Source organism: Trachypithecus francoisi, unplaced genomic scaffold (assembly GCF_009764315.1).
Source record: "Trachypithecus francoisi isolate TF-2019V2 unplaced genomic scaffold, Tfra_2.0 Lachesis_group2, whole genome shotgun sequence".
In the NCBI taxonomy this organism is placed as follows: domain Eukaryota; kingdom Metazoa; phylum Chordata; class Mammalia; order Primates; family Cercopithecidae; genus Trachypithecus; species Trachypithecus francoisi.
In genome coordinates this window covers 60,980,732-61,006,178 of record NW_022681465.1, presented here as the reverse complement: position 1 = coordinate 61,006,178, position 25,447 = coordinate 60,980,732, and the positions used below count along the sequence as shown (strand labels likewise).

General features: G+C 34.7%; 1 protein-coding gene across 2 annotated transcripts in view; it reads left to right on the top strand.

Annotated features, from left to right (window-relative positions):
- CDH9 (cadherin 9) overlaps positions 1-25,447 on the top strand; it is a 169,786-nt gene that overhangs the window by 106,796 nt on the left and 37,543 nt on the right. For both annotated transcript variants that reach the window (XM_033179264.1, XM_033179265.1), the window contains one exon: positions 20,675-20,969. In XM_033179264.1, coding sequence (XP_033035155.1) covers positions 20,675-20,969 — 295 coding nt within the window. The remainder of the gene's footprint in view (positions 1-20,674; positions 20,970-25,447) is intronic.

Here is a 25,447-nt window from a genome sequence, read left to right as displayed (position 1 = left end):
TAATACATTTATGTAATTATATAAAATCATATATTTTTATTATATATTTATATTAAGTTATATATTTGTTTATATATAATTATATGTAATGTATATAATATATGATTATATTTATATTTAACTTAAATACAAATAAAACATGTTTATACCATATAATTATAAATAGCATATCTAAGTTTTTATCTATATAAAGATGTAGATAATACATAAAATACTCTAAAGCAACTACCAAATATTTTAAGTTATTTTGATTAATTCCACTTAGAGTGGAAAGGAAATGGAATCATAGACAAGGCTTAATTATACCTAGACGCCTGTAATCCCAGCACTTTGGGAGGCCGAGACGGGCGGATCACAAGGTCAGGAGATCGAGACCATCCTGGCTAACATGGTGAAACCCCGTCTCTACTAAAAATACAAAAAACTAGCCGGGCGACGTGGCGGGCGCCTGTAGTCCCAGCTACTCGGGAGGCTGAGGCAGGAGAATGGCGTGAACCCGGGAGGCGGAGCTTGCAGTGAGCTGAAAAAAAAAAAAAAAAAAAATTATACCTAGACAAGGCAGGAAAAATTTGAAAACTAAAATAAAGACTGAACAAGACAAATAATCAGGGACATTAATAGAAAATACTTACAAATATGATGGATGTGAATCCAATAAGACAATAATTTATTTAAATGTGAATAGTCTAAATATAAAAATGACAGAAATAGAGCATATTTAAAATTCAAGGCTCAACAATATGTTGTCTTCAATAAACACACTTTAAATATAAAGTCAAATATAGATGAAAGAGATAGAGAAAGACATTCCTAATCTAACTTTAATCAAAGAAAGCAGAACAAGGAAAATTATCATAGATGAATTGGAACATCACATAATGATAAGAAGATTGGTTCTTTGGAAAACATTGCAGTTCTTAACATCCTTGCACTTATCAGAACACCATCAAAATGGATTTTCTTTTGATATCATCTTAATTTTGATGACATTACAAATATATATTTTTTTCTTTTATTGTTAATGCATACTGGGGCTTGTATGAAAAATATTTGCTGCTTTTCTTATCATTACATTCAGGTCTTTTTCTTCAAATTACTCATTTTGTCTATTAAATTTGTTAAAAAATAAATATTTTTGAAATATATTTTTACTGAACAAATCTGCCTTCTAGTATTTCTGATGTGAAGTCAGGTGTCTCTCTTATTCTGTTTTCTGAGCACACGTTTATTCCTTGGATGCTTTTAAGTTTTTTTGACAACAGAATCAAACTAGAAACCAATAATAAAAATATAATAATATTCAAATATTTGAAAAGTGATAACACTTCTAAATAATTACTGACATAATCATGAAGAAATTAGGAAATACAAATATTTTATCTGAAACTTCAGCTTTTATCAATTTGACTATATTGTGCCTATGTTTACATTTATTTGTAATTATCTTGGTTGAAATTCACTGAACAAGGATGTAAGGATTGATTTTCTAACTTGAAACAGGTCACCATTATCTGTTTTTAAAAAAATTCTTCTATGCCATACTCTTTTCTCCATTTTCTGATTGCAAATTTGCATATATTATTTGAAGTCTAATTACATGCATGTCTGTTAATTCCCATGTCTGGGTTGACTGCACATCTGCTTCCACTGATGTACCACACACACATACAGACACAAACACACACACACTTCATATACATATATTTCATATCACACATTCTTTTGGTACTTCCTAAGTGTAGTAATTTTTGTATTATTATATTCTGGACATTTTAATGATACAATGCCCTTCCAAGTCTTGTTTTTAAGCTTTAAGTGGGTCTAGTTTAGCTTGAATTTTTTTCTTATGAAATACCCTTTACTCATGCATTACAGGTTTTACTTCTAAGGCATGGTTTTTGTCAAATCTTATGTTAGTGTTCTCAATGCTTACTTAAGACTAGACCATTCTGGTGTGTCAAAACTTTCACCTCTTTCTGTATTTTATACACTGTGAAATTATTTGTTAAAATTTCAGGTATACTATTCATGCACAGTTTATGATTCCAATACAAATGTTAAGAAATCTCTTACAAAGATATCTTGATTGGGATCTTCTCTGTGGTTCTGTTCCCTTTGTACTCTGTCCTGCCAACTAGTTCCACAATGGCAGCCCTGAATTCTGATCTGTTTTCTCCTGGCAGCAGGATTTCCAATCTCTGCACATACTCGACTTCCCTGCAGTAATATTCTTGTCCAGACAGAATGCTAGAGGGAATGTATACCTTGTCATGTTGCTTCTCTTCTGCTGTCCAATTTCTAAAAACAGTGAATTTATATATTCTGTCCAGGCTTATGGTAGTTTACTGTGAGAGCTCAAGTACAGGTAACGCATCTTAGCCTAAACTGAAAATATTTATAGTAGAAATACATTGCATGGAAGTAGTATTATAATTAGTATTCTTTTATCTTAAAACCACAAAATTATGAAGCGAATATCTAACATGAGTTGGTTTAAAGATACAAGCTAATTTATCTAAAATAAATAAATAAGGACATTTACGGTTGAAGTGAAGCATACTATTTTAAAACATGTCTTGGAAATAAATTTTATCATTATTGTACTATAATAGTTATAATTACTTTATAGTTTTTCTAATTAAAATTGGATAAGAAGTTAGAAAATTTAAAATATGTTTAAGAAAAGTTAAGAATAGCTGATGATAAGAGTTGGGCAGTTTGTCACACCTTTGCAACTAATAACAGTTTAAACAAGAAGTAAAATGACTGTTGGATCACTACCACCATGATGTGAGTAAACATATCCATCACAGCTCTATGCATATGTCCAGCTGATCAAATTACACTTCCCCCTTGAACAACATGGGTTTCTTTTTTTTTTTTTTTTTGAGACGGAGTCTCCCTCTGTCACCCAGGCTGGAGTGCAGTGGCGCGATCTCGGCTCACTGCAAGCTCCGCCTCCCGGGTTTACGCCATTCTCCTGCCTCAGCCTCCCGAGTAGCTGGGACTACAGGCGCCCGCCATCTCGCCCGGCTAATTTTTTGTATTTTTTTAGTAGAGACGGGGTTTCACCGTGTTCGCCAGGATGGTCTCGATCTCCTGACCTCGTGATCCACACGTCTCGGCCTCCCAAAGTGCTGGGATTACAGGCTTGAGCCACAGCGCCCGGCCCATGGGTTTCAATTGTGCAGGTCCACTTACATGCAGATTTTTTTCAACCAAACATGGATGAAAAATAGAATGTTTGCAGGATGTGAAACCCAAATATATGAAGGGCCAACTTTTCACATCTGTGATTTCCACAGGGCCAACTGCGTGACTAGAGTATGCTCAGATTTTGGCATATATAGAGCCCTGGAACCAATCCTCCATCTATAGCAAGTGACAATTTTATATACGTTAAACATGTGCAGTTTTTGGTGGCTGTCAACTTTATCTCCATAAACTTATAACAAACAAAAAGATAAAACCAACAACCAAAGCAAACTTTACTCCTAATTTTTGAGAAAACTTGATTGAGAAGTAATTTGGCCTAATTTAAAAAATATTTTTATGTAAATATTTGAATTTTTTTATATTTATATAGGTACATAGCAGGTGTATATATTTGTGGGACACATGAGATAATTTGATACAGGCATACAATGCATAATAATCACAGCAGAGTAAAGGGCATATCCACTACCTCAAGCTTTTATGTTTTATCTGTTATAAACAACCCAATTATACTCTTTTAGTCATTTTTAAATGTCCAATAAATTATTTTTGACAATTCTTGTTGTGCTATCAAATACTAGATCTTATTCATTCCCCCTAACTATATTTTTGTACCCATTAACCACTCCCCTTCCTCCCCATTCACTACTAAACTTGCCAGCCTCTGGTAACCATCATTCTACTCTTTATCTCCATGAACTCGATTGTTTTAATTTATAGATCCCACAAATAAATGAGAATATGTAAAGTTGGTCTTTCTGTGCCTGGCTCATTGCACTTGACATAATGACCTCCAGTTCCATCTGTGTTTTTGAAATGACAGAATCTCACTGTTTTTTTTATGGCTGAGTAGTACTCCATTGTGCACATGTACCTCATTTTCTTTATCCATTTTCCTGTTGATGGACACTAGATTGCTTCTAAATCTTGACTATGGTGAATAGTGCCTCAATTAAACATGAGAGTGCAGATGTCTCTTCAACATACTGTTTTCCTTTATCTTGGCTATGTATGTATCTGTGGAATTGTCGAATCATATGCTAGTTCTATTTCTAGTTTTTTGAAGAACCTCTAAACTACTTTCCATAGTGTTGGTACTAATTTACATTCCCGCCAACAATATACAAGTCTTGTCTTTTCCTGATATCCTCACCAGCATCTGTTATTGTTTGTCTTTTGGATAAAAGCCATTTAAACTGGAACTAGATGATATCTCATTGTAGGTGTGATTTACATTTCTCTGATGATCAATGATGTTGAACACATTTTCACATATGTGTTTGCCATTTGCATTTCTTCTTTTGAAAATGTTGATTCTGGCCGGGCGCGGTGGCTCAAGCCTGTAATCCCAGCACTTTGGGAGGCCGAGACGGGCGGATCACGAGGTCAGGAGATCGAGACCATCCTGGCTAACACGGTGAAACCCCATCTCTACTAAAAATACAAAAAACTAGCAGGGCGAGGTGGCAGCGCCTGTAGTCCCAGCTACTCGGGAGGCTGAGGCAGGAGAATGGCGTGAACCCGGGAGGCAGAGCTTGCAGTGAGCTGAGATCTGGCCACTGCACTCCAGCCTGGGTGACAGAGCAAGACTCCATCTCAAAAAAAAAAAAAAAGAAAAGAAAATGTTGATTCTGATCTTTTGTCCATTTGTAAATCAGATACTTAGATTTTCTTTCTTACAGAGTTATTTGAGCTCATTATATATGCTAGTTATTAATCCCTTGTCAGATGAAGAGTTTGCATTTTTTTCTCATTCTTTGGGTTGTCTCTTTGCTTTGTTGATTGTTTCTTTTGCTGAACAGATGCTTTTTAACTTGATGTAGTCCCATTTGTCCATTTTTGCTTTTGTTCCCTGTGCTTGTGGGTATTGCTTAACTAATTTTTGCCCAACCAATGTCCTGGAGAGGTTATCAAATGTTTTCTTTTGGTAGTTTACTAACTTGAAATCTTAGATTTAAGTTTTTAGTTCATTTTGATATAATTTTTGTATATGGTGAGAGATAGGAGTCTAGTTTCATTCTTCTTTATGTGGCTATCCAGTTTTCCCAAAACTATTTATTGAAAAGGCTGTCCTTTCCTTAGTACATATTCTTGGCACCTTTGTTGAAAATGAGTTCGCTGCAGATGTATGGATTTATTTCTGGGTTCTCTATTCTGTTAGATTGGTCTATGTCTGTTTTTACACCAGTATGATGCTTTTCTGGTTACTATAACTCCAGTATCATTTGAATTCAGGTAATGTTTTTCCTGTAGTTTGGTTCTTTGTGCTCACGATAGTTTTGGCTACTCTAGGTCTTCTGTGATTCCATAAAAATTTTAAGATTCTTTTTCTTTTCTTAAGAAGAATGTCATTGGTATTTACACTGGGATTACATTGACTCTGTGTATTTCTTTGAGTAGTGTGGATATTTTAACAATATTGATCCTTCCAAACCCTGAACATAAAAATGTTTCTATTTTATTGCATCCTCTGCAGTTTCTTGCATTAATGTTTTATAGGTTTTATTGTAGAGATCTCTCACTTCTTTCGTGAAGTAAACTTTTATGTATTTTATTTCATTTGTAGCTATTGAACATGGGATTCATTTCTTCATTTCTTTTTCAGATTGCTTACTGTTGGAATATAAAAATGTTACTGATTTTTGTATGTTCATTTTATATCCTACAAGTTTACTGAATTGGTTTTATTATTTCTAACAGTTTTTTGTGGGGTCTTTAGGTTTTTCAAAATATAAGATTTTATTATCTAAAAACATATATAATTTAACTTCTTCATTTCCACATTGGATGCCAATTATGTCTTTCTCTTGTTTAACTGCTCTAACTGTGACTTACATTGCTATGTCAAATACCAGTGGTGAACTCTGGCATCCTTGTCTTCTTCCAAATCTTAGAGGAAAGAATTTCACTTTTTCCCCAGTATACTAGCTGGGGATCTGTCATATATGGCTTGTGTTTTGTTAATTACATTTTTTTTTTCTATCCCTAGGTTTTTAGGATTTTTATCATGAAGGGATTGTTGAATTATATTAAATGCATTTTTCAACATCATTTTGAATAACCACATGGTTTTTCCTTTATTCTGTTGATATACTATATCACGTTGCTTGGGTTGCATGTGTTGAACCATCCTTGTATCCCACGGATAAATCCCACTTGGACAGGATGAACATTCTTTTTAATGTGTTGTTGAAATTCAGTTTGCTAGAATTTATTGAGGATTTTCATATCAATATTTATCAAGGGATGTTGGCCTGCATTTTTTTTTTCTATATTTTTGCCTGACTACAGTATCAGGGTAATACTGGCCTCACATAATGAGTTTAGAAATATTTATTTCTTTTCCCGTTTCTTGTTTTTGTCAAGTCTGTCAATGATCAGATGGTTGTAGATGTGTGGTATTCTTTTTGAGGCCTCTGTTCTGTTCCATTGGTCTATATATCTGCTTTGGTACCAGTAGCATGCTGTTTTGGTTACTGTAGCCTTGTAGTATAGTTTGAAGTCAGGTAGCATGATGCCTCTAGCTTTGTTCTTTTTGCTTAGGATTGTCTTGGCTATGCGGGCTCTTTTTTGGTTCCATATGAACTTTAAAGCAGTTTTTTCCAATTCTGTGAAGAAAGTCATTGGTAGCTTGATGGGGATGGCATTGAATCTATACATTACCTTGGACAGTATGGCCATTTTCAGGATATTAATTCTTCCTATCCATGAGCATGAAATGTTCTTCCATTTGTTTATGTCCTCTTCTATTTCGTTGAGCAGTGATTTGTAGTTCTCCTTGAGGAATTCCTTCACATCCCTTGTAAGTTGGATTCCTAGGTATTTTATTCTCTTTGTTGCAATTTTGAATGGGAATTCATTTATGATTTGGCTCTGTTTTTCTGTTATTTGTGTATAGGAATGCTTGTGATTTTTGCAAATTGATTTTGTATCCTGAGACTTTGCTGAAGTTGCTTTCAGGTTAAGGAGATTTGGGGCTGAGATGATGGGGTTTTCTAAATACACAATCATGTCATCTACAAACAGGGACAATTTGATTTCTTCTTTTCCTAATTGTATACCCTTTATTTCTTTCTCTTGCCTGATTGCCCTGGCCAGAACTTTCAACGCTATGTTGAATAGGAATGGTGAGAGAGGGCATCCCTGTCTTGTGTCAGTTTTCAAAGCGAATGCTTCTAGTTTTTGCCCATCCAGTATGATATCGGCCTGAGTTTGTCATAAATAGCTCTTATTATTTTCAGCCACTTTCCATCAATGCCTAGTTTATTGAGAATTTTTAGCATGAAGGACTGTTGAGTTTTGTCTAAGGTGTTTGCTGCATCTATTGAGATAATCATGTGACAAACCTGACAAAACCAAGAAATGGGGAAAGGATTCCCTATTTAATAAGTGCTGCTGGGAAAACTGGCTAGCCATATGTAGAAAGCTGAAACTGGATCCCTTCCTTACACCTTACACAAAAATTAATTCAAGATGGATTAAAGACTTAAATGTTAGACTAAAATCATAAAAACCCTAGAAGAAAACCTAGGTAATATAATTCAGGACATAGGCATGGGCGAGGACTTCATAACTAATACACCAAAAGCAATGACAACAAAAGTCAAAATAGAGAAATGGGATGTAGTTCAACTAAAGAGCTTCTGCACAACAAAAGAAACTACCATGAGAATGAACATGCAACCTATAGAATGGGAGAAAATGTTTGCAATTTACACATCTGACAAAGGACTAATATCCATAATCTACAAATAATTTAAACAAATTTACAAGAAAAAAGCAAACCACCACGTCAAAAAGTGGCCAAAGGATATGAACAGATACTTCTCAAAAGAAGACATTCATGCAGCCAACAGACACATGAAAAAATGCTCATCATCACTGGTCATCAGAGAAATGCAAATCAAAACCACAATGCAATACCATCTCACACCAGTTAGAATGGCGATCATTAAAAAGTCAAGACACAACAAATGCTGGAGAGGATGTGGAGAAATAGGAACACTTTTGCACTGTTGGTGGGACTGTAAACTAGTTCAACCATTGTGGAAGACAGTGTGGAGATATCTCAAGGATCTAGAACTAGAAATACCATTTGATCTAGCCATCCCATTATTGGGTATATACCCAAAGGACTATAAATCATGCTACTACAAAGACATATGTACACACGATGTTTATTGCGGCACTGTTCACAATAGCAAAGACTTGGAATCAACCCACATATCCATCAATGATAGACTGGATTAAGAAAATGTAGCACATATACACAATGAGATACTATGCAGCCACAAAAAGGATGAGGTCATGTCCTTTGCGGGGACATGGATGAAGCCGAAAACCATCATTCTCGGCAAACTATCACAAGGACAGAAAACCAAACACTGCATGTTCCCACTTATAGGTGGGAACTGAACAATGAGAACACTTGGACACAGGGTAGGGAACATCACACACCGGGGACTAACCCGGGGTGGGAGCCTGGGGAAGGAATAGATAGCATTAGGAGAAACACTTAATGTAAATGACGAGTTAACGAGTGCAGCAAAACAACAAGGCACGTGTACACCTATGTAACAAATCTGCACCTTGTGCACATGTACCCTAGAACTTAAAGTATAACAAAATATAAATGTGTATGTGTGTGTGTATATACATGCACATATATACGTGTGTGTGTGTGTGTATATATATATATATATTTCCTCCTCTATTTTTTGGAATAGTTTGACTATAGTTCGTTTGAATTATTTTTAGATTGGTAAAATTCAGGAGTGAAGTCATTGATCTTGGTGTTTTCTTTTTTGGAACACCTTTTTATTACAACTGTAGTATCATTCATTATTATTCATTCGTTCAGGTTTTAGATTTCTTCATGGTCCCATCTTGGTGGGTTGAATGTGTCTGGGAATTTATTTATTTCTTCCAGATTTTCCAATTTATTGGAATATATTTGCTCTTAGAGCCTGTAATGATTCTTTGAATTTCTCTGGTCTCAGCTGTAATATGTCGTTTATCTTTGATTTTAATTATTTACTTCTCTTCCTCTTTTATTTAGCCTGGATAAATGATTGTTGATTTTGTTAATCTTTTCAACAAACCATGTTTCTGTTTCATTGATCTTCTGTATTGTTTTTCTTATTTCAATTTCATTTATTTCTGTTCTGATCTTTATTATTTCTTTTCTTTTACTAATTTTGGGCTTAGTTTTCTCTTGCTTTTTCAGTGTCTTAAGATGTATTATTAGGTCGCTTCTTTGAAATGTTTCTACTTTTTTGATATTAGTGCTTATTGCTACAAGCTTTCATTTTCCTATTGCTTTTTCTGTATTCTGTAGGTTTTAGTAGGTTTCATTAGTTTTAAGAACTTTTCTAGTTTTCTTCTTAGTTTATTCATTGACCCACATCATTCTGGAGCATATTGATTAATTTTGAAGTGTTTGTAGAGTTTCTAAGATTCCTCATGTGCTTGTTTGCTAGTTTTATTCCATTATGGTCAGAGAACATACTTGATATTATTTCAATTGTTTAGATTTTCAAAACATGTTTTGTGGCCTAACATATGATCTACCCTTGAAAATGAGAAATAAGAATGTGTGTTCTGCAGTCATTAGATAAAATCTTCTGTAAATATTGATTGTGTCCATTTGGTTTACAGTACAGATTAAAGTTCCAATGTTTATTTGTTGATTTTTTTTGTCTAGATGATCTTTCCATTGCTGAAAGTGGTGTGTTGAAGTCTCTAGCTATTACTGTATTAAGATCTGTTTTTCTCTTTAGCTACAAAGACAAAAAAGAGAAAAAAATGCTTCATATATATAAGTGCTCTATGATTGTATATATATGTTGCTCAATTTACAAGTGTTATATCTTCTTGCTGAATTGATCCCTTTATCATAATAAAGTAATAATTTTCTTTGTCTCTTCTTATATTTCTGTCTTGACATCTATTTTGTCTAAATATAGCTACTCCTGCTTTTTTGTTGTTGTTTTCACTGGCGTAGAATACGTTTTTCCATCCCTTATTTTCCATCTCTTTATTTTATAGATGTAGTGTTTCTTGTACACAATAGGTTGTTTTGTCTTTCCTTTTTTTTTATCCATTTAACCAGATTGTTGGGTCTTATTTTGTTTTTTGTTTTTGTTTTTGTTTTTGTTTTTAATTCATGAACTACACTATGTCTTAGATAGGAAGGTTCAAACCATTTACATCTATTGTTATTATTGAGAAGTAGGGATTTACTCCTCCATTTTTTTTTTTCTGGTTGTCTTCCTTTATTCCTTTCTTTCTTATTTTTTTTAACCTCATTATCCACTCGAAACTAATAGCATAAAAATACAAACAAGCAAGCAAAGAGAAAACTAATAAAAACTCTACATTTTAACTTCGTCTACTTGCTTTTTAACTTTGTTTTTCTGTTTATATCTTACTATATTATGTCTTAAAAAGTTGTTGTAGTTATTTTTAATTGGTTCTTTTTTATCTTTCTAGTCAAGATATGAATAGTTTATACACAATGATTACAGTGTTATAATATGTTATAATACTCTGTGTCTTTCTGGGTACTTACTATTGCTAGTGTGTTCTGTACCTTCAGATGATTTCTTATTGCTAATTAACATGTTTCCTTTACATTAAGGAACATTTCTTGTAGGTTAGGTCTGGTGTTGATGAAGTCCCTTGACTTTTGTTTGTCTATGTAAGTCTTTATTTCACCTTCAATTCTGAAGGCTATTTCTACTGGATATACTATTTTAGAAGAAAATAGCACTTTAAATATGTCATGCCGCTCTTGTCCTCAGATTTCTCAGATTTCCACTGAGAAATCTGTTGCCAGGTGCATTTAACCTCCTTTGTATGTTGTTTGTTTATTTTCTCTTGCCAATTTCAGGATGCTTTCTTTATGTGTCCTTGACCTTTGGAAGTTTGATTAATTAGTAAATGCCTTGTTAGTCTTATTTGGGTTAAATCTGCTTTGTGTTCTATAAACTTCTTGTCCTTGAATATTTATATTTTTCTCTAAGTTTTAGAAGTTCTCTGTTATTATCTCTTTGAATAAACTTTCTACTCTCATATCTCTCTCTCCTCTTTAAGGCCAATAACTCTTAATTTTCCCTTTTGAGGCAGTTTTCTAGATCTTGTAGACATCCTTCATTCATTTTTATTCTCTCTCTTTTTTGAGGGGGTGGTGGTCTATTCTGTGTTTTTACAAATAGCCTGTCTTCAGCCTAATTGTTTCTTCTGTTTAATCAATCCTGCTCTTAATATACTCTAATGCATTCTTCAGTGTGCGTTTTCTCAGCTCCAGAATTTCTGCTTGATTCCTTTTAGTTGTTTTAATCTCGTTGTTAAATTTATCTGACAGAATTCTGAATTCCTTCTTTGTGTTTTCTTGAGTTTTCTCAATATGTTACCAGGGAGTGTGGAGTCCTCAGTTCTTAGACTTACTTGGGAGAAGGAATTCAGCAAAGAGACCATTTAGGCAAAAATAGAGAATTTACTGAAGAAAAGTAGAGAGCAGAGAGTTTATCTAGAGGGACAGTACACTCGAAGATGAAGCAGAGAAGGCTGTTGAAAGTCAATGAGCGAGCAGCAGCCCCAAGAGTTCTGCACTGGGTTTTATTGATGCCAGATATTTTCTTGAAGTTTCTGCCTCTGTCTTAAGTCTCCATGTTTTTATTTGTCTACTTTTCCCACTTCTGCTTTAGTCTCTAACTAGTTCCCATCCCAGGGTGGTGGGATTCTCAGTGACTATTACTTGATGTGCATGTGTGGGCCCGGTGTTGGATACCAATTCTACCCAATGGCTGCATTGCTCATTCCTGTCAACCCAGGAAGGTTGAATAGTGGTCAAATCTATATGTATTGTGCCTTTGTATCTCTTAAGAATTTCTACTTTGCCCTCTTCTCTTTCTTATAAGCTGTATTCTGATGGGTTAACTACAGAATAATTACTGGGCATCTTAACGGTGCTCTTTTCAGCATAAGTACTTCCTATCTTCTCTTCTCATATCCGGCATGCATGTTTTAGGTGGTCTCTGGGATGTGTGATTTTCCAGACCTCCCTTTTCTCAGGGACTCTCTCTCATGCTCATATCTAGCTATCTGCCTACTCTAACAAAAACAACTATTATGAATCCTCTGTTTGAAAGGTCACATAGCTCTGTCTTTCCAGAATTAGTACCTGGTGCCCTATTTAGTTCATTTGATGAAGCCATGTTTTCCTGATTAGTCTTAATACTTGAAGATGTTCATCAGTGTCTGGGCATTAAAGAGTTTGGTATTTATTGTAGTCTTTTCAGTCTGTGCTTGTTTGACTCATCCTTCTTGGGAAGGCTTCCTAAGTATTTGAAGGAACATGTGTGTTGTAATCTTTGGTGTCTTTGGTCACTGAAGCCATATCTGCATAAGAGAATCCCAAGCTCAGTAATTAATGCTGTAGCTCTTGCAGACTCATGGAGGTACTGCTTTGGTGGTCTTTAGTGAGATCTGTGAGAATTACCTGCATTACCAGGCAAAGGCTCTTGCTTTCTTTCTTTTCCCAGTTTTCTTTAAGCAAACGGAGTCTGTCTCTCTGTTCTGAGCTGCCTGCAGTTGGGGTAGGGGTGACACGAGCACCCCTGTGGCCCCCACCACAGGGGCTGCACTGGTTGTCTCCCAAGGCCCACAGTAACCACTGCTTGGCTATCATCTGTGTTCACTCAAGTTTGGAGGGCTCTAAAATCAACACATGTTGAATCTAGCACAGGCTTATATTCTTCTTTTCAGTTCAGTGAGTTTCCCCTGGTCCTGGGTGGGCCCAGAGATGTCACCCAGGATTCAAGACCTGAAGTCAGGAACCTTAGAAATCTATGTGGGTTCTCTACTATACTGAAGCTAAGCTGTCATCCAAACCACGTGAGAAAATCCCTCTCAGTCTCTCCTCCCACTTTCCTCAAGCAGAGGAGTCTTTCCCTGTAGTCATACCACCTCAGGCCCATGACAAGTACTACCTAGCTACTGCCAATATTCACTTAAGGTCCAAGGGCTCTTTTGTCAGCTGCCAGGCCTGGGTCTCTCCCTTCAGGAAAGTGGGTTTCCCTCTGTTCCCAGGCAGGTTCAGAAATGCTGTTCAAGAGCCAAGGCCCATAATTGGTACCCCAGGATTACTTTTGGTGCTCTACCCCACTGTGGTCAATCTGGTCCACCAGCTGCAAGATAAAGTCCCTCTGCTTTCTTCAAGCAGGATTCTCTCCCCATGACCACCACAGCTGGGAATGTGCTTGGTCACACCTGAAGGCAGTATAGCTCTGAGTCTTATCCAAGGCCCATAGCAAGTACTGCTTGCCTACCACTGCTGATAATGCAGGGGCCAGGGGCTCCTTTAGTCAGCAGGTGATGAGTCCTGCAGGAATTGGGTTCTTCCCTTAAGGATAGTGGGTTCCCTTCTGGCCCAGGGTGTGTCTGGAAATGTCATGCAGTAGCTAGGGCCTGAAATTGGGGGCCTCAGGTCTTTGCCTTATCCTACCGTGGCCAAGCTGGAGTCCAAGTTGCAAGACAAATTCCTCTTTAACCTTCCATCTCCTATTTTCAAGCAGAGGAAAAGGTCTCTGTCAAGAGGTGCTGGTTGTGCTGTTGGTGGTTTGGAGAGAGGTGGCAGAAGTACACATTTGGCTACCCCAGTTGGTGTCTCTCTAGGTCACACCCTCCCCCCGCCAAGTCCACTGGCTCTGAGCCCAGCAAAGCACCAGGACTCGTCCAAGAATTATGGTTCTTGTGGCCTACAAGGGCTTTCAAGTTTATTTTAGACCCCAGAACACTTTAGCCCATGGTGGCAGGACTTGCTGGCATTTGACTTCTGACCACTGGGATGGGCAGTTCCCCTCTGGCCAGGGTTAGTCTAAATGCTTTCTCCATGGGTGCCAGCTGAGTTCTATCTCATGTTGTTTTCCACTGTGACAGGACAGCATTGAGTTCCAATGCAAAGTTTCATAATCACTACATTCACCTTCTCCAACACATAGATTCTCTCTTCTCACCATGTGGCTCCTGCAAGAGGATGAGAGAAGAGTGGTCCAGTCAATTCAAGACTATCCTTTCTACCTTTTTCAGTGCCTCTTTTATTAATATGATGGTAAAATCAGGTACTATGATTACTCACCTGATTTTTCATTCTTATGAAGATACTTTTTTTTGTGGATAGTTGTTCAATCTGATGTTCCTGTGGGAGGAATGATCACTGTAGGCTTGTACTTGGCCACCTTACTCCCACTCCTCTGCCACAAATCAAATTTTTTTAAATGTTAAACTCAGATGTTTTATTAGCCTGGATTCTCGAGAGACACATGAAACATATGTAATTGTGTTAAAAGGAATTGGTTCTCAAGATTATGGAGGCCAGAAATTTCCAAGAGCTGCAGCTGGCAAGCTGAAGGTACAGGAGAACTATGGTATAGTTTCAGGATGAGTCCAAAATACTGAAATGCTAGAGAGTATGTCGTATTGAGTTCCAGATTGAGTCTGAGTCCAAAGGCAGGAGAGGATTGATACATTGGCTTGCAGATAGGCAAAGAGAGTAAATTCTCTCTTACTCAGCTTTTTATTTTGTACTCAGGACTTTAAGGGATAGTTTAAAGACTAGTCACCCATACTGAGGTGTGCAATCTACTTTACTAAGTCTATCCATTCAAATTTTTCTTTCTTCTGTTCCTCACAGACCCATCCAGAATAATGTCTAACCAGATATCTGGACACTCTGTGGCCCTATCTGGACACACAAAGTTAACTGTCACAAATATACCCCTTGTCAACTTGGTATGCATATGCATCTTCTTCAACCATACATAGTCCCCCCCCCCAAAAAAAATAAAAGAAGGAAGGAAGGAAGGAAGAAGGAAGGAAGGAAAGACAGCAAGAAGGTCATAAATCCACCTAATATGACACAACTATTTTGCATGAAACCAAAAACACACTGACCCTTTTCTGAGAAGAGAAAGTAAAGACATTGAGTAATGCATACTTTCCTCCTTGGTATCGCATAGGTTGCATGCTATAATGATAAATTAATAATGAAATATTTTAAGGTAAAGTTAATATGTCTTATGTTACATGATAAGGGGATAAGAGAATGAAGAGAACAAAGATTTGAAGTATACACACATATTCACGACAAAATAAGGAGGAAATATTCATCACAATTACGTCTTTATTTTTCTAACTGGTCATATGGTTGTAGTTGGTACGTTTTACATGATCCATTTTATATTTTGTTTACATTCAGCAAACACCTCAGCAGGACATGGTTTTTCATCCGGTGGAGTTACTGAACCCTTCATTCCTGAAGGATTTGTATCATTAGTGGTCCTGAAGGGATTGGGTTGTAATTTTCATTGACGTTAAATACAGAGTATGGGAACACTAAGATATGATCTGAAGGAACCCCTGTATGCCAGACACACTCTTCCTTATCTCCATTGTGGATTAGCTGCTGCATTTCTCCTCAGTCATCAAGTTTAATCTCTGCAGCCAGCACAGTAACTCTCTTCTTTCTCTGTTGATTTAGATGCATGAGGAGCCCGAAGTGTCTAGGCAGCATTATTTACTTCCAGTTCAAAAAAATTATTGATGTATCTTTCAGTATCACCTTTCCTATCTTTGGAGGTAAGACCTCTAACCTGGCAGAGCACAAGAATGTGCAAAGAGTAAGCAAAATTTTCTAGTGGGTCATTACAGATAATAACACATGATGCCACTCTTATTTCTAGGTCTTGATTCCTAAACCTGTGAATCCCAGCTACAGGAAAAACAGCACCATATATTAGGCATTAATTCAAAGCATATACAACCTTCTAGGGAACCTTGGCCCAACTCCACAAGGTATTGCCAATCAGTTGGCAAAGAAATTAAATTTTAATAGGCCTTTCCATCATTCTATTAAATCGGCTGCCACAGAGTGATGAAGATCATGGTGGGATCAGAAACTCCATGAGCATGGGCCCATTTATGCTTTTTTTTTTTTTTTTTTTTTTTTTTTTTGCTGTGAAATGAGTTCCTTTGTCAGAAGCAATGACATTTGGAATATCAGGAGGCATTCTGCAAATTCTGCAAGTGCAAATATGGTAGTTTTGGCAGAGGTATTGCCTGCAGGGAATGCAAATCTATATCCAGTGTAAATGCCTATTTAGTATTTACTAAGGACAAAACATTATCTCTTCCAAAATGGAAGTCAACCAATGTAATTATCCTGCCACGATGTAGCTGACTGATCATTTGGGGGATGGTGTCATATTGAAGGCTCAGTGTTGGTTTCTATGGCTGAGGAGCTTCAGCATTCAGCAGTGGCTGTAGTGAGATTGGTCTTGGTGAATGGAAGTTCATATTGCTAATCCCAAGCATAACCTCCATCCCAGCCATCATAGCCAGTTTATTCATAAGCTCACCAGCTGATGACAGAGGTGACTGGGCAAAGAGGCTGGCTGGTATTCATAGAACAGGCTATACTGTCCAATTCATTATTAAACTGCTGGTATGTTGAGGTTATCATTTGGTGAAAATGAACATGGGTGTTCACATTTTTGCCCATTCAAATTGATCTGCCCACATACTACTTCCCCAGATTTCCTTATCACCAATTTTTCAATCATGCTCTTCCCAAGGTCCTAGTCATAGAACCATACCATTAGTCACAGCTTGTGAATTGGTGCACAATTGCACAGGTGGCCATTATTCCTTCCAAGCAAAGTGAAAAACGAGGAGCATTGCTCAAATTCTGCCACTAGCAAGGTTTCCCTTCATCATTTCTATTCACAAATGTTATAGAAAGGGGCTATATGCTATAGCTGTCCACGTTCAGTTGGTACCTGCATATTTTGCAGCACCATCTACAAAACAGGCCTGAACCTTCTTTTATTTAGTAAAACTGATAGCAGGGAATTATCTATGAGGCCACAGAGGAAGTCTGAGAGAGAGAAGTCTGAGAGAGAGAAGGAGTGGTGACCGTAGAAATTTGTGCTACTTCTTCAAGTAACTTATTTGTGCCTTCAAGGCCTACTGAGGCCATGTCACCTATATACAACATCCATTTGATGATGGAACTCTGTAGTGCATGTCCAATTTTATGACTTGGTGAGTCGGGTAATAGTACACTCACTCAGATCACATGGCAAATTGGTAGACAATAGTTAAATGTTCAGTTTGTAAGACTCAGTAGCAGACCAAGATCTCTCAAAGAGAACGCAGTTACCTGCTGACAATAGCAAGGTGTTTTTTTTTGTTTTGTTTTGTTTTTTCAGAACTCTGAGAGGGTCCTATCTTCAAAGGATTGGATGAGACACACACATATTGAGAAGGTCAATCTGTTGTATTTAGACTACTGATTCAAATATTAATTTCATCCAAAAACATCCTCACAAATACACCCAGAATATTGTTTAACTGAATATCTCTGCATCCCATGGCCCAATCAAGCTGACACATAAAATTAACCATCACAGATTTATTTAAATTTTTTAGTTTGTCCTGTATGTACATGTTTAATTTTTCAAATTTCTAAAAACAAACAAAAAAATCCTGCATTAAGGCTAAACTAAAATAATACTGTTGAAAAATAATAGCATGTTTAAAAAGTAATGTAATTGGGCTTCTAATACATAACATTCTCTACTTATCCACCTTTTTCATCTTTTGCTATTTGTTTCCTTTCATCAAATTATATATTTTTTCTTTCTATCCTCTTAAAATAAGATGACTAGTAATGTAAAGATAAAGGTACAAAAATATTAATTATAAATGGTTTGAAAAAGGCATTTCAAAAAGATAGTTGTTAACAGTATCGTTAACACATAGAGATTTATAAGATGTAACTCATGTTAAAAAGGCAAGTTTTATTTATGATCTGACTTTTCTAATTGTATTTATGTGAAAAGTTAGTGTTAAAAAAGAGGAAGTATTTATGGTCTTCAAGAAATATATGTTGAATGATTTAATAGAAGAATATCAGTCTTTCCCTTATGTATTTTACAGCTTAGTGGGCATGGTAAACAATTACATCAAATGTGATGAGTATCATGATAGGGAATGAAGTATGTTATCTAAGTCAAGAGCAGGCTCATCCATCCTAATCCAGTGAGTCAGGAAAGGCCTCCCTAAGGAGGAAATTGAAAATGAGATATGACAAACATTTAGTTAGAGGAAATACAAAAAGAAGGGAAAGGTGTAAAAAGGTGAGGGAAACAGATGCAAACATCAGGCTTGAAAGCTAGGACAGGCCTTCTGAGACATAAAGACAAAACAAAACAATTGCTATGTATAGAGTGTATGGCAAGAGGGAAAAGAGACAGAGATGCCTCTGGGATTCAGGGCCAGATTATCCAGGATGTATAAATAAGGTCATAGAATTTAAGGAATTACAGTAACAATAAAAGTAAATATTTAAAAAAAATTATACTATTTTCATAAAATAAACTTAGATTTAAAAACAAGCAAGCCATATGGCCAATATAACACTGAAATACGCATGATGCTAACCCTGGTTTTTATGACTTCAGGTTTACAGTTCGTAAATGCTGTGACTTGAAGATTTTTAACCTAGATTCTAATATGACTACATTTGTGATGTGGAAAAAATCACCTGTTTAGTTTGAAAAATTGCTTGGAGTAGAGCAAGAGTGGAGGCAGCGTGATTAGAAGATTGCTCTGGTAGTCCACAGAAGATAAGATGAAGGAAAAGATATGATATAGCCATAGAGATGAAGACAGATGTCTTGAGAAGATATTTCAGAGATAGAAAGGCTACATGTGATAATTATTTTGATGCTGAGCTTGCAAAGAAAGTGTAAAACACGAAACATCTCTAATTTTTGCTATGTTTAAAAAACAGAATTTAAATAGTCAAATAATTCAAAGATAAAATGGAGTGCTCAAGAAATAGGTGAGGGCAGGATGTAAATGGGAATTGTAAAGTATATGATGTAAGTCAACACAGCAGGGATAAGCTAGTTAAAACTCCAGTTTAATTTAAAATTTACTCTTGGTAATTTTGAATATACAGTTTATTATCATTTATTATAATCACCATGCAGGGCAAAAGACCACTGAAGCTTATTACTCCTGAATAAATACAATTTTGCATTCTTTGATCAATATCTTCCACCTCCATCCACATCCTTATAAATATTCTTACCACAAAAACAAAAAATAAGTATGTGAGGTGATGGATTTGTTAATTAGTTTGATTTAATTTATAATATAAGCATATATCAAAATATCATAATGTACCCATGATTTTATGATATAAACAATTACTATTTTCAATTAATTTTTAAAAATTTATAGTTTCAGAATCGTGTTAGTATTGTAAAATCTTTAAGGTTGTTTTTCAATTCATAATTTCTAGGAGTACATGGTCTGTTTGTTTTAAATATTCAATCATCAGTCTACTACATTGAGAAGTTATTTTTACAGATGGGCATTTACCAATGAAAAGAACATAGTTTATGAAAAAAATACTATTTTTTCCTAATACATAGTACATATGGCCAGAGGACAAGCTGTGAGTTTTATATTACTTGAAATTTAAAAGGTACAAAAAATATAACATTTTCTAAACACGAAAACATGGTGGTTGAAAAAGTATTCTCCCAGAGTCACATAGAAAATAAGTAATTACAAATCTCTTTCTCTCTCTGATTAGTCTCTCTGAATAAAGAGTCTGTGCTTCTACAGTGTTATACGGTAGGTCCCCCTTAATCACGGTTTCACTTTCTGAGATTTCAATCACCTGCAGTAAATAACAACAAACTATTTTGAGAGAGAAAGATCATTCACATGACTTTTGTTGCAGTATATGGTTATAATTGCCCCATTTTATCATTAGTTATTATTGTTCATCTCTTATTGTGCCTAATTTATTAAACTTTACCGTAAGACGGTATATACAGGAAAAAATATAATATATATGGGGTTCAGTACTATCCACAGTTTCAGGGATCCACTTACAAAGATACTCTGTACTCAAGGGGAATAAAATCAGTTAAAAATTAAGGTAGCTATTCTAAACTTGTCATTAAAATAATTTCAGAGATTTCTCACATCATATCTTAGAACTCAGTCATTTTAAATGTAATCAACATTAATTAATATTTTACACTCAAGAGGTAGGTTAATGGATTTTTTTTTAATGCACTACAGTTTTAAATCTTGGTAATATTTTATTCATAAATATCTTTGTTTTAACAGATACATATTAATTTTCACATTATTTTAAATCTAGTCCCTTATGATGTCTAAATACGACTGTTAAAAATTTTGAGTATAATAAGAACTGAAATATTTAACTCCCTCTTACAGTGAAAGTCAAGATAACCATTAAGATAATCATCGCAGAGCTGTTACATAGACACAAATTGATAGTGCCAAAATTATGTTCTATGTAATGATAATGTATATATTTACAGAACTCTTCTTTTCTACCTCTCTAAAGCTTCACACTGACCAAGATAAAGGAGATGGAAATTTAAAGTACATACTAACAGGAGATGGGGCTGGCAGTCTATTTGTTATAGATGAAAATACAGGAGACATTCATGCTGCAAAGAAACTAGACAGAGAAGAAAAATCTCTGTACATTCTTCGTGCCAAGGCTATAGACAGAAAAACTGGGCGGCAGGTGGAACCGGAATCGGAATTTATCATTAAAATTCATGATATCAATGACAATGAGCCAAAATTTACAAAGGACTTATACACTGCCAGTGTTCCTGAAATGTCTGGAGTCGGTAGGTATACTCTAATCCACGTAAACTACTTTTTATTTGTTTGTTTGCTCGGGTAATCATTATTGACATGTGGTTATGATATGTGGCCTCTTTCAAAATAAGAGTTATTACTGGAAACTACTATTTAGCTTAAACTAACTCTTCTATTTTTATTTCTGTATATCTTAATTCTGCTATGTTGTAATTTATATAAAATATTATTATCGATAGCAGTTAATTCATTTTATTTCAATCAATACCCTCAATTCTACTCAACAGGCATTCAAATGGCAGTCAAGTGGAATGTATATCTACCAGAAATCAAAAGAATAATTGTATCAGTAGTTTTGGACAATTTTGCTTGCATTATTTGAATAACAATTAGTGCTCGCATTTGGCAAATTTCTGTTTAAGTGTTTTCTCATTTGATCATTAAAGCCAACTTATGTGGTAGGCATGAGAAATAGAACTTTAAATCCCTATTCTGTTAATTAGAAACTCAAGATTCTGAAAGGTTAAGCAACTGAACTAAGATCAAATAACTTGGTGGCATCATGACAAGATTACAAGTCTTTTTACGTTATTTTTGTGCACATTTCACTGCTGATCATTGGCTTATGCAAACTGAAAATAATAGTTTCACTTCTTAAGGCTGCCCACCATTTTAGATGCCACTTGTGCGAAGTTTTATCTGTGTATGACAACATTTAACTCTATTAATATAAAAGGTTTAGATTTGTTAGTGAGACAATGAGAACTGATTTACATCATAAAAACATTTCTAAAATAACTGATACAAACTTAATTTATAAGATCTGCAACCAATTTCCCAAATTTGATACAATTTAATTGAACACTATTTCAAAACCAATTTCCAGTGTATGATTTTGACATTCTTTTAACTAATATATGTTTCAGTCTAAAATAATTTATATGCAAGGAGAAACAAACTTATTCACTTTTACTGAATGTTTAATACAAAACGTTAACTATGTCAGATATTTAGCAGGAAGAACCAAGAGTTTTTTAAAAACTTGTTTATTCTCACTTCCAGTGAAATCTCATCTAACGAGAAAAATGCAGTTAAATAGAACTGAAATAGCCCTTTCAGGTATTCACTCTAATAAAACAAAAGAATTTATCAAATTAGACAGGAGTCCTGTGAAATCATAAAGTTTTAATACAAAACATGAATGGATATGTTTCCTGTTATATTTTTCAGTACCTTAGTTGCATGGAAAGCACTAGATTGGTTTGTATAGGACAACCAGTGGGTTAATTTAGACACATATCATGTTTGTTTTTGTTTTTGTTTTTGTTTTTTAATGGGTTTATATGTGAGATTAAGGTGCATGTAAAATTATACTCATCAACTTCCTATTGATTACTATTTTAAAGTATTTCTTTTTTTAGTACCTTTTGAAAAATATTATTGTTTCTCTTGTGTGCATATCATTTTACCAGATATGCTGAAACTTTACAATACAAAACTTTCACTTATCCTTCCTCAGAAAGATTTCACATACCTAGAAAAGTAAAAGGTATAATTAAGATAATGGAAATATTTGAATATGAGAAACTTTAAGAATAATTGTTTTAAATGTGAATACTCAAAATATTTCAAAGAAGTATCCCACTTTTGTGAAAAAAAGCAAATATTCCCTATCAGAGACTATTGATATTTAATCGCACATAACCTGTATTTTCTCCTACATTATTTTCTGATACTTAATGAACTATTATATTTTACTCTGTGTATTACTATTTGTCACCTGTGTACATAACTCAAATGCATTTTGTCTCATATGAAATAGTAATGCATCTAGGTTCTATTAATATTTGTTGAGTAACAATATCAGAACTGAAATAAACACACACACACATAAATATATACACACATACATATAGGTATTTTTTTAAATCCTTCACTGTTTCCATCACTCATAATAAAATATACAGTATATAAGTTTATGCATGAAAGATGCTTTGTAGTTTATATTGTACAAAATCTCTTTCTGTAAGACAATCTATATTTCATTTACGTAAGCTTAAAAGTGTAAGCAGTACAACTTTGGATTAGTGTAGGTTGCAAATACAAGGATTTGAGCCATTGTCAGTTGCATTTGCTACATGGCTAGAATTCCCACGAAATCACGAAATGAGACAAATCATATAGTAGCAGACAGATGTATGGCTAAGGCTGCAGCTTTTGGAACTAAAAAATAAAGATTTAAGAATACAGATAAATTTTAATCATATTTGTAGAGGACAATTGTTATTCTTCATTACTAATACTTGCTTCCACTTTGGTTCACCTATAACTTTGTATATACTTCCATTACTTAAATATAAATGTACAATATATTATATATAATATGCATTTGCAGAAAATACTATACTTGGTTTAATTGCCTATTTTAATAAATAAATAAACATGAGCCCAAAAGAATTAAACTGACTTGGTCAACTTACTACTAGCCTAATTTTAAAAAGAAGAAGAAAAGTTGATAGATGCAGAGTGTATTAGTCCATTTTCATGCTGCTGATAAAGTCATATCCGAGACTGGGAAGAAAAAGAGATTTAATGGAATTACAGTTCCACGTGGCTTGGGAGGCCTCACGATTGTGGCAGAAGGGGAGGAGCAAATCATGTCTTACATGGACAGCAGCAGGCAAAGAAAGAGAGCTTGGGCATGGAAACTCCTGTTTTTAAAACCATCGGATGTCTTGAGACTCATTCACTATCTGGAGAAAGATGCAGAAAAGACCCGCCCCCATAATTCAATCTCCTCCAATCGGGTTCCTCCGTGACACATAGGAATTGTGGGAGTTACAATTCAAAATGAGATTTGGGTGAGAACATAGTCTAACCATATCACAGAGATAGCTGGACAATTTTAATGCCTTACTATTTTTCTCTGTTAAATAGTTATGTTTATTATTCAAAATCTAGTCTGGAAATCTTTTAATTTATTACATTGTGAGTAACTCCTCTAAATTAGTATCTTTCTTATTTATTACTTTAAATCAAATGCCCTTCTCATTCAAATTAAGTCTAAATAAGAAAATAAGGGGATAAAGCCCCTGCATTTTAATACATACATATCTATATATAACTGTATATATATATAAAACTATATATAACCACATATATCACTATATATAACCATATAAATATGTCTAAATAAAAAGTAGATGTATTTTAGCTCCTAAACTTGTGTTGATCTTTTATCGTAACTCTCCTATCTTATTTAAAGGAGAATAAAAGACTAATTATAATTATTGCGGGTGTGATTTATATTACTCCTATGTATCCAAATAAACCAATTTACATAGGAAAGCTAAGAAGTAATGTATAGGAACTCTGCCATGCCTTGTGTATCCCGTATATTAACAGTTAAATCTGATGCATAATCAAAGAATTAAGAATACATCTATAAATAAAATAATACACAATGATTTAATTCTCAAATTATTTTCAGATAGGACAAGATATTTTCATTTAAATCAAAGAATTAAAGACTACAAGTATTAGCTTTGTTAAGAAATAGAGTCTTATGGAATAAGATAAGATTTATTTATTATTGACCTACCCTTCTTTACAATGTTATTTTCTGATGATCTCCATTTATCTGTCGCTTATTTCCATTCATTTTTATTTCTTAAATTATTTGTTTCTTCCTCTTCTCTCTCACCAACTCCTTCCCTTGTTGTTTCCCTCTGCTTCAATTTCTGTCTGTTACAATCATATGCCATATTTCACATTGGATTTTTAGTGCCAAATGCTCAACCCATTTCCAGTTACATTAAAATGACTCCAGTAAACTCATGAAATCTGAAATACATTAGCATATTCTAATCAGAACACATAATTTGGAAGATATATAAAGATATATATTTAAAGATAATGGGATACATTTCGATTATAACGTTTTGTATTTTCCTTTTCTATTTCTACTTTCAGTATTTTTTTATTTCTTGTGATCATTATACCATTGATTAAATATTTTCTATCAACTTGCTTCACGTGCATGCTTTTGTCTTCACCTAGGCAAATTCTTGTTGTGTAAATTTGGTGATTTGGGATGCATCCTTTCTCAATGACTGGAAATTTCCCCTACTTTCACTCTCAAAAACCTATCCAGTCCTCCTCTTAACACTTTGACCCCCAACCAGGAATCGTTTTGTAATTTTTTTACAGACAACAAAATTAACTCGGGCAATGAATTCTTCATGTCCCAGAGGTTCACTACGTGTGAATTCAATAATGTCTCCAATTGTATTTGTAACACCAGAGAGATAGGCCATTTGGTAAAGTATTTATAAGGAAATTTCTTGACCAAATATATTTAGAACGGACTTAGACCTAGTCCAACACTACCACACACCGGATTAGCAACTTCTATGTGCCCAAGGCCCACATCCCAAATGTATCATGAAGATAAAGTAATAAAATCAATCAGGTGCTGAGAACTATGCCTAGTCTACATTAGGCATTC